The sequence below is a fragment of the Apteryx mantelli genome, chromosome 5 (genome assembly GCF_036417845.1).
Source record: "Apteryx mantelli isolate bAptMan1 chromosome 5, bAptMan1.hap1, whole genome shotgun sequence".
Classification (NCBI taxonomy): Eukaryota; Metazoa; Chordata; class Aves; order Apterygiformes; family Apterygidae; genus Apteryx; species Apteryx mantelli.
The window spans coordinates 66,786,478-66,800,033 of NC_089982.1; the positions used below are offsets into that span (position 1 = coordinate 66,786,478).

Consider the following 13,556-nt stretch of genomic DNA (forward strand, 5'->3'; position numbering starts at 1 on the left):
TACCTTTTTTAAAATTAACTTTACAAATTTACAAGAAATCTATAAAAGTTCGTCTATAGTAAGTTTCTTACTGTATTATCCAAACAGAGATAACAAGAATCCCAGACATAAAGCTCACGACCCCGAGACTATAACTTAGATCACTCCGCACATAACGTTTGAGCAGACCACAAAGAGTTCGTGTTTCACTGTCATACATTCAGTATGTGTGACAAATGATGACTACTACATATACGTAACTTAGATGAAGATAAAAGTGCTATGGCAAATGCAGCAGCTATGCTAACTGTTATGTTCTTTTGACTTCAATCCTTTTTCAGGTATTAACATATCCTTAATCCAATCAGTTTAGTAATTCCCACTTTGGTATTAAACAAATCAGTGAAAAAAGCTGGAAGACATCATAAAATAGTATGATCGCTAACAGAAGATGAGCCGGAAGATGAGCCTGACAGTGTAGTGAAAATCCGTCACTCACTGATACGAGTTTGGATTCTGAACTGAAGCCTGAGCTGTTGAATCACAGAGGCTGGAAAACTGGCGAAGGCATCATGTTACGCTCCCAAAGAGGGTGTGGGGCATAGTGAAAGAACTCCTGGCATCATTCGCAGGCGAATATTTTGGCTCATGTAAGGACTGGCTTCAACAAGTTCTGAAGGAAGCTCTGTTCAGTCCTTCTCTGCAGGGGAACGTATTTCTGCAACATGGAGCCTTTGATGGGACTCTGGGAAGGAGTTTTCTTAGGAGACACCTGAGAGCGCTGTGGACCTAACTGGAGATGAACTTGAAATGAGCAACTACATCTCTTGGACAATTTGAAACTTTTACACTTAAATATGAGCATTTTAGAAAAGCTGTACATAAAAAGAATAAATAGAAGTAACTGACAGGGGAAAGAACATGGGGAAAACTTCTGTGGGGAGAATAAGATAGAGACAGCAGAACTGATGTATTTTTCTATCCTTTCCTTAGAAAATGAGAAAAAATTCTTGTAAGTTAAGGTGTCATTTTCTCATTTTACTGTACTTGAGATGACATCCTCTACCATGTGAGCTTGCGAAAGTAATTTAATGGGAAAAGATAGCTTCTACAAATCAGACATTAACAGACACTCAAACATCGAACACTCAAATTAGATCAAGAGTTACTTTATTTAATTCAATATTACATGCATTTTAGACACTGATTCATATTGTTCATTTGCACAAGCAATCATTCTTCTTGTACAAATAATAACCATTGCTTTCTTGGCGAAATTCAGTAGCATGCGGTGCACAGACTGGTGTGCAAAGTTATTGTTTTCAGTTAGAAAATTGTATTAAGGTCATGATTTCTAAATGAGTATTATACATACAGTTTAATTTTGGTTTTATGCAGACATTGCATAGTTGATTATTGGTTTCTAATGAAAGACTGGAAGTGTGGTATCAGTATTGTTGAAGCAGATCAAGTGACAGTAGCAAACAAGAAGATTTGAAGAAGAGGCATAACCTTCAGGGTTGAAAGGTCAGCAAGTACAGCCTGAGATAAAAAACAAAAAGCCTTGTTAAACTTGACATTTGAATCAAATTTCTTTAAAGCAGCTAAAGAAGTCTGAAAAAGATTCAAATGCGGACTACAATACTAACAATAATTAGGCTGTTTGGATCTCTCTGGAAACAAATTGTGCTGTTTTATGCTAGTGAGAAGAGGTTTCTCTTGCCTTATTTTTCATTTTAACATTTCAAAGAAAAAATATATCTAGGTATATAAATCAAGCAACTTTATTGTAGCCTTTAGACTTTCTTCAAATATACATGGCATCATGAGTGTGTAAGAGGTCTAACATTTCAACTTGCTTCTAAAAATAATTGGGAATTAAGAATCCTTATCCTGTGGCTTGGCTAGTACTTGTAAAGTAAGTCCAATGTAATGACTCAAACAGTCAATGTCTTCTGATGAAAGTACGTTTAAAAAGAAAAAAAAAAAGAGTCATCACAAGTCTTCAATGTTTGACAAAACATATATGATCAGATTTTTTGAAATTTTTTTTTTAACAAACTACTAGATGTAAACAATAATCATCTTCATCTTAATCATTTCATTCTCTTCATTTCACATCTGTATTTACAGTGAAATTTTAGATTCAATGCTGATAAAAGTAATCTTGTAAAAATCTCTGTAATACCCCCCCAAAAAAAAAAAAAGATGCAACTACATTAAAATGTAGTGGCAAGAAAGGTATAAATCTCCCCAACATTTTAAAAACAATATACCCCACAAACATTAAACATTATACATTGAAATAGTAAAAAAAATCTGATTTTACAAACTAACTTGATAACACTGAGTTTTGTAACAAATATAACCTTTTACATCCTTTCACTCCAGAAAAGCAATATTATATACTGTGTGTTCACAATTTCCATGGGTTTTACTTAAGGCAAGAATTTAAGCAGAAAGATTTGCACTATGTACCACGTGCCATCTGAAGCTTAAGTTACTGTGGTTGGCAAAGCATCAGGAACTATTTCAATCTCCTCTAAGTGAAACATATCCTTACTTCAGCTGCAGCCAGCGATGTCACCTCCATCAGGTTGACTGCTCGGAAAGCAAACACAGCAGCTGCCAGGACTGAAAGAAAATGCCCAATATTTAAGTTGCTGACCTGGCAATTAGTAGTTAGAATTAATCTTGTTGTAAAATACCAGTTCTTACTCCCTTACGGTAATTATTTTGATTTTGAAAAATAAGGTGATTTACAATTCCTTTACTTTTAAGCCGTTAATTTGCATTTATTTAAATAGCATTTTTAATAGTATTCCAGTTGTGAATAACATATAACATGAAATGAGAATGTCAATTATTTTATACTACCTAATGTTGCCACACAGAACGTGTGAGCTGGGAGAACACCCTATGTTCTGATCAGAGAGCACTTAGCATTTTTGGAGTGCTATCACAGCAAACAATAATAATAAAGAACAAATATTATTAAAAATTACTTCACATATTTTTGTTAGAGATGCAATATGTATGCAGTTTTATTTATCTAACAGTCTCTTTGATTTATATGCCATCTACTTTCAATAGTCAAAGAGCAACTAAATTTTCTTCTTTCCACAAAATATATTTTAAGCTAACAGTATCTGCCTTACATTCATCTGTATTTAACATTTTTTGTAAAAATAATTTCATTACCAGCAAGAATTTCTAGAGAGTTGTATCCTAGGATTCTGTCCCATAAAAGCAAGAGCTGGTCTGTAGCTAAATAACCAGAAAATGCTCGTACCATCCATTTAAATGAAATTCGTAGCCTGCAAACAAGTGATAAACAGTAATTATTATATTTCTATCTCCCAACATGATCAGACAGATGCTTTAAAATATTCTATAAAGTGAAAATATTTTGCTATTTTTCTGTATTTCTCTCCCAGTGAGAATAGCCATCTTCTCTTGCAGCATTAATAATCCATTTTTTTGCGATAGCCTTCAGAAAGCTATTCAGCATCTCATTTGCTAAAGCACTAGTTTCATTAAACGATTTTGACAAAACAGTCACATTGGAGGGATCCTCAGCTATTATCAGCCCAAATGTTTCATCCATTTCTGCTATTATGTTATTACTATGAAAATAAATTATAATGCAGTAAGATTTTCAGATTCCATTACACTTGGTGCTATGGCACCTAGGGCCATAAATACACTATAGAAAATGACAGTCTCTTGCTCTCTCTCCTCCTTCTTCCAATAGCTTCTGCTGTAACTAGCGTAAAAAAACAATGTAAAAAAAAAAAAAAGCCTTCTGTCCCCTAGGAAGTAAACTGCTTAAGTCCATCAGATCTGACATGAATTACTGAAACTTAGCTGAATAATATAGCATTCCTCATACAAACACAAAGAGCAATTCTCCTTTTTCATGCAACTGGCACAAAGCACATCAATGAAGATTAGACACACAACTTCAATTGACTTTCAAGGAAAAATGGCACATTGATGTTTGCACTTTTGAAAAATTTCTCATAGCTTTTAAATTAAAATACTACAGAAGAGCATTTTCAGAACAATTCAACTGCAACTTTTGCAGCAAGCCAGAAGGAAGTACTTACGGCTGAGCCCCAATTTCTCGAAGGTGATAAAAAAGCTGGGGCAGATGGGTTTGTAGAAGAGTCTCAAACAGCAAACATAATGACACAATGCCCTAATAAAACACAATCGTATCCTGAATACTAATACTCATGTTGTAAAATCTGAGAAAACAATATCAGCACAACATTCATGAATTTTTAATTCAAGCAATAAAACTAGTAATGACATAATATACAGGTCAGGTGGATAGGGCACAAGAGCAACTCTAATACCTTCAGCCACTAAAGCCTTGATCCTACAACTATATGCCTGTATCAGCAACATACTAGGTTGTGATAGTCCCTTTCAGCTGTAAGTTACTTATGGTATTTGAATGTCAGGGTCTATGTACCTAGTGGCTTATTACAATATACTTAATTATAATATTACTTGAAATATTTCTGTTAAAATACTTGAAATGTTTTTGATGAAACAGACTTCAGTTACACTGTATAAAAGCTAAAAAAATGAGGATGTGAGAAATAATCTATCTCCGATAACTAAAAACAACCAGCAATGGGTATAACTACAAAAAGTTAGATGTAAAAAAAATTCTTTTTTTATAAATTACCATGAAAATCATTACAGATTCCTGTCTGATCAGTTTCCCTGCTCCTAATGACTCAAAGCATGTGCCCAGGCTTATAATGCTATATTACTAAAAGCATTTTCTTTTAAACAGGAAATGTTCTTAAAATGTAATGTAACTATTCAACACTTTGTAAAGGAGAAGAGAAAAATATTTACTATGAGTTACTTTTCAAAAAAAGAAAATAAACATACTTTCAACAAGTGTCTTACATTCAAGACAGTTGGCTGTGAACGTAACAAAATGTATTTAAATTCTCTCTCCAGCATCCAGTAGTGCTAAAAAGTATGTGCTGTCCACAAAGATACATGAGTTAAAGAAAGAGGGGTTAATTTGAGATTACTGAAACTATACAGCAGACTATATTCCAATCCCTCTACCCCGGAACATACTTAAGTGTGTACTTACAAGTCATCGATTAAAATGAGATTGAGTATGCACTTAAGTGACATCTTGAATTGAGAAGCATATTACACAAAAGATGCGACTCTCCAAAAAAAAACCCCTCATAAAATAAAAACTGTATTTTTTTAAAGTACGCAATATTCTATAGGCAAAGACTAAGACTGAGGCAGAAAACTAAAATATCCAAACTGGAGTTACCTAATATTCTTTACAAGGTTGCTTGAAATATTTTATTATATTTAAAAGCATATATTTCAATCACTTAGAAAAGGAAAACCATGTCACTATATATTATCATTCCATAGCAAACAGAGTATCAAGTGCGTGGGTTTTAACTCTTAATGAACTTACAGAGGGATGAGAAGAGATGGAATGGAGTCTGAAGAAAAAACGCACATACATCTCACGAAATATCTGATACAATCTGGAAGGTTCATGGTACAGAAAACAAAGTGGAGCAACTGCAAGGATAAAAGAATTTAATTGACTCAACACTAAACTGCTAAAAGAGTTCAATAATTAAGTGCATGAGGTATGGGGAAAAACAAGTAATTTACAGCAGCACAATTAGCAAAATAAAAACAAATCAAGTATTTAGAATGAGATGTTTTATATTAGATGCTATCATTTAAAGTAAAAGAAGTTAAAGGAGAACAATACGTTCTAGGTAATAGCTCGATGTATTTCGAGAAGCTAAACTAATTGGAACCTGCTGACTATTGTGCTGCCTTCCTAAGCCCAAGGAATCTGTTTTGAGGATAGCCTCACTGGGCAATGGAAAGTCAAATAGTGCAAGTTTTGGATTCAGCTGTCTGCAGCTTCCAACGTACTCTTGGGCTAGTGACCCTCTCCAACCTGGTTCCCCATTTGTAAGATAGGAATAATTTTACTGTTTGAAAGTAGGTATTGTGAAAATTAGAATATTAAAAACAGCTTTTGGTTGCCACAATAACATCACGTAAGTATGACTGATTGATAGAGACCTTTTTATTTGTTCTAAGACCTGAAAAACATGGACATTTTGTAGGTTACAATTTAGAAGGCTTTCAATATAGCTGATTCAAAATCAGAAGTTAGCTACATTTGTAAAGCAGCGGTTCTCAAACTTTTTTTTTTTTCCAGTCAGTCCCTTTCTTCTTTTTGTAAAGTTCTGTCTGTCATATAGGTAAATTAATCTGCTGTGTGTGTATATGCTGCACAAACACGTAATCAGTTTCCCCCGATATCTACTCCACTCATTCAGTGCACATTTCACCGCCAGTAGCTCTGTGTACGTTTCAACAGACACACGGCCTTTGCATCTGCCTGCTCACTCACCAGATCCACCTCTTGATTTTACAGATGCATTCATTCTACACGACAGCTTGCATTAAACACGTTCATAGTCTCTATCTGTACACTCACTCTCCCTCCCAGTTCTGTTTACACAAGATAGGGATACTGATACATTTGTCTGCATACATATATGTACATATGCACCTAAATATACATACATTTAAATATATGAATGTATGCATGTGTGAATTCATATATATATATATCAGAAAAGGGGGCTTAGTAGAAAATAATGGCATATCTGTATGTGTATGAGAGGCAGGGGTGCTAAGGTAAGGCGAGATCTTCACAGAAATGTATATTTAAATAGGGGTGCAAAAAGTGAAGGGTGTTACTAGTGTGTATGTGTAAGGAATGCAAGTGGAGGTGGAAGAGCAGGCAGGGTACATATGTACAGAAAGGCCTGAAGGATATCAGAACAGTGTCTGGAAGTTGCCTCAAGAAGAGTATATGTATGCAGGCAAACAAAAATGAGTAGGGTTCACATAAGGCCCCAGATACTTCCTCCTTCGGCAGCACGGACTGGAACACACGAGATGCTCTGCTTGGTCCCTGCTACCATACCCGCAGCTCAGAGGTACGCTGGAGCTTCCTCGCCTCCCTCCCCCTCCTCACACCCAGGATATTCTGCGCTCTGTTGAAGAGGAAGAGGAGAGGAAGGAGGGAAGAAGCTCACGCCCAGTTTGAGAGTCGCTGGTCCAAAGGGCAGAGCAAAATCTAAACATTTTGAAAAGCAGTTGTGGAAAGTGAAGCTCCAGTTGCACATAAAAAGTGAAAGCCTCCTAGCAAGCACTTAAGGAAGAGTTTGTAACCAAGCTGTTCATGACTTCAAAGACTTCGATTTCCTACTGAGGTTCAAAGTTGGACTTTGTATTTAAATGGCCTCTGACCTTTTAAGAATCAGACAGAGGAGAGTGTGATCATTAAACTTCATTATTAGTGAAACATAGCATTTTAAGTATAATCCTGAAATCTGATTGCCTGTGACACCACAAACATTTTTGATAAATCGGAAAAAAAATGGAAACCTGTAAGAAATATTCTCTCATTGTTTGAATATCTCTGCACTAGCTGCCTTATTACAGCTGAGAATTGGGGTGATTTTCTGCTCTGTTCCTAGGTATCTTGCCAATATTTAAGCTTTCATCTTTGCAGTGGAGTAGCAACCACTCTATCATTTGATACTCCCTTAACACCTATTCTAGTCAAGTGGACACAGCAGTAAGCCTTTCACATAAATTCACGTTCACAAGAACTCCTTTCACAGCTGGCTTGGTCTACCCAGAAGACCCAGAGCACAGGAGAAGAGCACACTGTCACTGAACTTCCCCCCGCTGTTCAGATACATTAACATGCAGCTTCTGCCCTGGAGACCAGTTGCTCAGCTATCAACTCTCAGAAAAGGACCTCCCACATGATAGCAAGTTATAATATAGAGTAAACAGAAACAGGCTGGAATTTTTAAAATTATCTACAGCAATCTTAATACACAAAGAAAGAGTACATAAAAGTTTAAAAGCTGCAAAGAAGTATATATAGTTTTAAACTGCAATGTGATAAAAGGAAGTCCTGAGTTGTTACTTAGAAGTTTATATTTAAGTCACACTTACCATACATAGAAAAGCCATGAAAAGGAATTACACCTACAAAACAAAGAGATTTCTTCTTTCTTTTTCTTCTTTCATATTTCTATTTATCCATGCAAAAATGTATTTTTTCCCCAAGTTTCTAAATTGTATTCTGCACGCCACAGGAATAAAACATTTCCTATGTTATAGCACCTGCGGTCTTAGGTCTTGACCTTGTACATATTTAAGTAGAGGAATTGTATCGCTTACTTCAATACAACTAACTATGTGTTTAAACACACGCTGTAGTTCCTAGAAGAGCCAAGTACAGCTATATTTCCATGAAGTTCTTAAGTATAAGCTTTGCTGAAATCAGAACCTAATTTCAGATAAATGACAACCAGTAAACGTCATGAGCTGACAAGGAGCGAGCAGGAAAAAAGGAGGCCAAGACCTCTAGTAATTCATGTAGTACTCAGATAAAACATTTAGAGGACTTGGCAGCTGTATCATGACAGTTTTCTCCTCCTTTCCAAATGATCTTAGCTCCCATTCATTAATTTTCATACAGGACTGATGAGAGGGAGCTGCTCTGGCAAAAGGTCGCGAGAAGAATGCTTCAGGATTACAAAGCTGCAAGGAGGAACCATGTGCAAGCGTACGTGCTCTAACTGACACCGCTACAACAGGGAAGACACAAAAGACAAGGTCAGAGATACAGATATAAGATTTTGCTCTTTTCAAGAGCAAAGAGCTTGAACTTTCAATGCAGTGCAAAACAGGGAAAGGACTGAATAGACAGGGATTGCAAAGGTAGAAATAAAAGCTGAGAAAAGAATTTTAGCAACTGAAGTAACAGGGCAATGGCATTAACTTAAAATTATATATGTTATGTCAGAATTTAAAAAACGAACACAAATTTCCAAAGGAAAAGACAACCAGTTTGTAGAGTACTGAAAAGCAGGAGGTCAGACGGCTTCAACACATATCATTCAGATCCTCCAAGTGATGCTACACTACCAGAATATAAGCCGCTGCACCAGAAATTGTTTCCCCTCTCCTTCCCACACACATAGACAAACTCCATATGTAGCTATTAACACTAGGCTGAATGTGGCTTTGGAGTAGCAAAAACAATTTCAGCCCAGTTTACTGCCTTAAATTAACAAATTTGGCAGAAAAACAGTGAAACATAATTTGTAATAGAATAAGAGATCAGCATGTATTTGAGGGAAAAAAACCTGCATCTTTCCAATCTACCACTAGAGGAGGCAATAGTATAATTCTTACCATTTGGTGGATAGAAAACAGCACATTCTTCAATTCCAAGCTTTCCTGTGAATCATCAAACCACAATTAAAATACAATTAAACCGTTAACAGTGTGAAGGTGTAAATTAAAAATATAAGTTTTATTTTGAGTGACAACTATAAAAGTTATAAATAGTGACATTATTGACCATTTGATATTGTCTAAAAGCATGCAAGGAATGCAATAAGACAGATATAGTTTCAGATATAAAATGAAAATGCAGCATCAATAAGGGAGGATGATGATTCATGATAATCCACTTTGTTGCCAATATTATACCATATGGTCAAGATTTTGTTTTTGATTTATTTGGTAAAAAAATGGAAAATTATATGCAGAAAACTACAGTAAAAGAACATCACCATAACCTGGCCTTTATGCAATCTGTTTCAAAACTGTGATGATAGTCTGTGCACATGGCAATTGAATACATGACTTTCTTACCAGTGTTAAGTGTAGTCTACCATATGTAATAAACATAAAGGAATTTCATATACTGATTACAGCAGCCAACAACAGAAATCCATACATTCTCTTTTAGAACAACTCCCTTTACCTCGTATGTATGATTTAGGTGGTGTGGCACTACTGTAAGTAAAGTGCTCCAGCACAGATGTATCTCGGGAAAAACAGAGTAATACCTGTAGAAGACAGCATACAAAAACCAGCTGACTTACTGGATCAACAAAACAATGTTGAACACAGATAAAAGCACCTGGCTTAACTAGCACCTATTAGATGCTACTGAGCAAAGCTAATAGAGTTGAAAGCTCTTGACCAACTTAATTTACTCTCCCCTTCAAATCTCTGGACTGGCTTTGAACCTTCTGCTATTTTATCTTCACATTCATTTGTCGTCAGTAAAATATCCATGTTCTCCAGCTCTTCTCTTTGCCTCTGAGCATGGGTTTACCCCCTTCTGCGATGTCATATGGACTCATATGTGAATAATCAGCAGACTGGAACATTTTGAGATGTTTTCTAAGTATTCTAAGTTTGTATTTAGACCTCTTTTATACTCTTCATGGCTGTTACAGTGGCTGTGCATGCAACTGGCTGTTTTGATGTCTATTTGGTCATTTTCCTATTCATTTCCTATGACTGATGGAAGTCCTAGTAAATGAATAAGCAAATAAAGAATTTACATTTTAGCATGTGTGCAGATCTAAAAGCTGGCCCTTGCTTTCTCACTCATTCCTGGAAGCTTTACAAAATGCTTGCACTATATTCAGTTCTTTCAAAAATAGCAGATTAGAACGTTCATCCTGCATTCTAAGTTCTGAAATGCATTTCATATTTTGCAAAAACTTTGTATATTGTAATATATATTTGTATTTGCCATTGTTTATTTATACAAAGGAACAACAGTGTATTCACAGCAATTCAGTATAAAACTAAATATTAAAAGCATTCCTATAAAAAATCAACAATAATGTAATCATATATACAGTTGCATTATAAAATATATATAAAATTGGAATAATTAGTTTTATACTTGAACATAATGTTTTCACGCAATGAAAGACTGCACAATGAAAGAATGTACACAAGAGGGCAGAAATAAGACAGTCAGAAAACATGCTGCTGTTTCTGCATAACTCACTCTTCTCTTACAATTTTTAACAGAGGGGTTTTTTAACTATACCCAAGGTGTAAATTGTCGAAATGTTTTACATGCTGTTTCACTATGTATTTTCTTGTTAATAAAATGAATGATATCCTTCAACTAATTATTGCAAACATTTCCCAGATGTCCGCATTTGTCAAGGAAACATGCAAGACAAACTGTGATATGTGAACACCACTAGTGCATTTTTTTGAAAGCAGACCATATTTTGAGACATTGTCCTTTTTTAAATCTCAAAACTACTTCTTAGATACAAACATCTTTTTAAAAATAAAGTTTCTTATCTTGAACAATTTAAGTTAAATATTATTTTTGTGCAATACAATCATTTTCACAGCTGCCAAAATATTACTGACAATAACAATACACAAGCAAATGTAATACTCTGTATATGTTAACTGAGGAAAGAGAAAGAAACTAATCTAAAAAGGACATAAATTATTTTCTCTCATAGGAGAAAGAATGTAACCTTAACATGAGGCCCCCTCCCCCCCCCTTTTTTTTTAAAGGAATATTGTGTCCAGCACCAGTATCTGGAAGTCTTTAAATTAAGACTAGGTATCTTTGTAAGAGGTGGACTATAGCTCAAACGTAAGTTATGACTGTATGTAAAAATCACTGGGTGAGGTTCTTTGCATGCATTCATTATGCAGGATGTAAGACTAAAGTATTCGTAATGAACCTCTGGCTTCGAGTTATATAAGCTCATGAACCGTTTTTCTCATTTGCAAAAAAGATAATGCTAAAGAAAACAATGATACAACCCCCTTTTTAAGTATACAAATGTTTGGCAAACTATTGGATAACAGGAACCAAAAATCAAAAAGAAAACAACTGCACTCAAAGGGCTGATATTAAGAAAAAAAGCCAAAGCTTTTTTCAAAAATAGATGACTTTATTAAATCACTTTATAAAAATAGCTGACTTTATTAAGTAACTGTATTCTATTTCAATAATTAAAAAGAAGCTATCAAAAATGTTAACTTTGGGATAAAGAAAGCATATTAAAGCAAATAAATTACATAATTTCAAAGCCATTTTCCTAAGAAGGACTGCTTGCTACTAAAGAGCTACCAACAATGCAATATATCCTCATTATTATTTTAGGCCCAGAGGTTCTGGTTTTGATGGATGCCTTATCTGTCAAGTTATATACAGACAGATGCCACCCTCTGCCCAAGGACTTAGAAAACTTAGAGGCAGTAATTAGCCATAAAAAAAAAAAAAAAAAACTATGTAAGCATAGAAATAATTTATCTGGTTTAAAATATTTTCATTATCTATTTTATGTACATTTAATCCCAGTTATCATATGAAATCAATACATATTCCATATGAGAGTGACTCTTATACTGCAAAACTTTTCCCAGGAGTCACAGAACAAAATCATTTGATAGTGACGCATTCACAAGTAAGGTTGGATGAGAAAATTATCAGGAAAAATGGATGACTTTCTTCTAGAAGAGAGTCTGAAGAACACAACAAAGTACCAAACAAAACTACAGCAAATAATATTTAGAAGTTTGAGGTTTTCTTTACTTAAAACCCTTGGAGTGAAACAAGTCACTTCCTTTTTCAAAGCCTGCTGGTTGATTCTGCTAAGAAGAAGCTGGACCTTTTTATGATTTTCATTCTATAAGCATTCTTACAAAAATAAAATCTTCAACTGTGCTATACATTGAGAATGACAAGCAAAATCTATTTCCGAGTCTTAAAACAACAGATTACACTGTAAACCATTTTATACTCCTTCATAAATTATAATCCTATGTCCATTGCAACTGTCAGTTAATGACTAATTAATATACATTAATAGTATTTATGATGAATGAAGCAGAAATAACAAACAGATTTTCACATCCCGTGATGAAATGATCGTGCAGCAGTAATGAAAATATTCTTTGATCCTTAAATTAGGACAAAAATCTACATGCAAATTTTTAGGGAACAAATATCAGTGTTTGAATTATCACTGTTTATTGACTTCTCAAATTTTAATTCATACAGTTTTATCTTAATATTGTAGACACTTTTAAGTAAAAAATAGTTATAATTTCATGAGATTATTACTTTAAGTGTTAATGTTTAATTGCTTATTATGTTAAAAATATTACATGTAGACATGAGTGAATAGTATATTTAAACAGGAACGCATATTTTTATACATATATGGAATAAACAACAGTAAGGACAGTTTCTTGCTTAGTTTATCCCCCAGATTATTAGCAGTTTTATATATTACTGTCAAGGAAGTTTCACAAAATTCTAAAACAAAAAAATAAGCTATTCTAACCTAACAGATGTGACTAATGAAATTGAAAGCACTCTGGAAATGGTAAGTTTGCTGCATGACATTTATGTTGACACTGCAATCAACTACACATTAGAAAATTCTTAAATGTAATCTCCTTCTATTTAAGGGCATCTAATGGGCAGCAAATAAAATCATTCTGTATAAATTAGCTGGTTTCCCTGTTGCTAGAAGCAGCTTTAGATGCAAACAATGCTGAAAGTAACCATATATATCATTATCATACTCAGAATCAATGTTTTCAATTTAAATATATGTCATAAAATACCTTTTATTTTTATTCCAGTAGATCACTGTCAAGCA

At 34.3% G+C, this 13,556-nt stretch overlaps 1 protein-coding gene across 3 annotated transcripts in view; it reads right to left on the minus strand.

The window, feature by feature from the left end:
- Window positions 1-1,132: 1,132 nt before the first annotated feature.
- TBC1D19 (TBC1 domain family member 19) overlaps window positions 1,133-13,556 on the minus strand; it is a 53,319-nt gene continuing 40,895 nt past the window's right edge. For 2 of the 3 annotated variants that reach the window (XM_067298157.1, XM_067298155.1), the window contains 8 exons: window positions 9,872-9,956; window positions 9,295-9,339; window positions 8,047-8,079; window positions 5,453-5,562; window positions 4,089-4,180; window positions 3,181-3,296; window positions 2,543-2,613; window positions 1,133-1,521 (listed from right to left, as the gene is read on the minus strand). In XM_067298157.1, the coding sequence (XP_067154258.1) occupies window positions 1,447-1,521; window positions 2,543-2,613; window positions 3,181-3,296; window positions 4,089-4,180; window positions 5,453-5,562; window positions 8,047-8,079; window positions 9,295-9,339; window positions 9,872-9,956 (627 nt within the window). In that variant the 3' untranslated portion in view covers window positions 1,133-1,446. The remainder of the gene's footprint in view (window positions 1,522-2,542; window positions 2,614-3,180; window positions 3,297-4,088; window positions 4,181-5,452; window positions 5,563-8,046; window positions 8,080-9,294; window positions 9,340-9,871; window positions 9,957-13,556) is intronic. The other variant, XM_067298156.1, reaches the window with a different exon arrangement.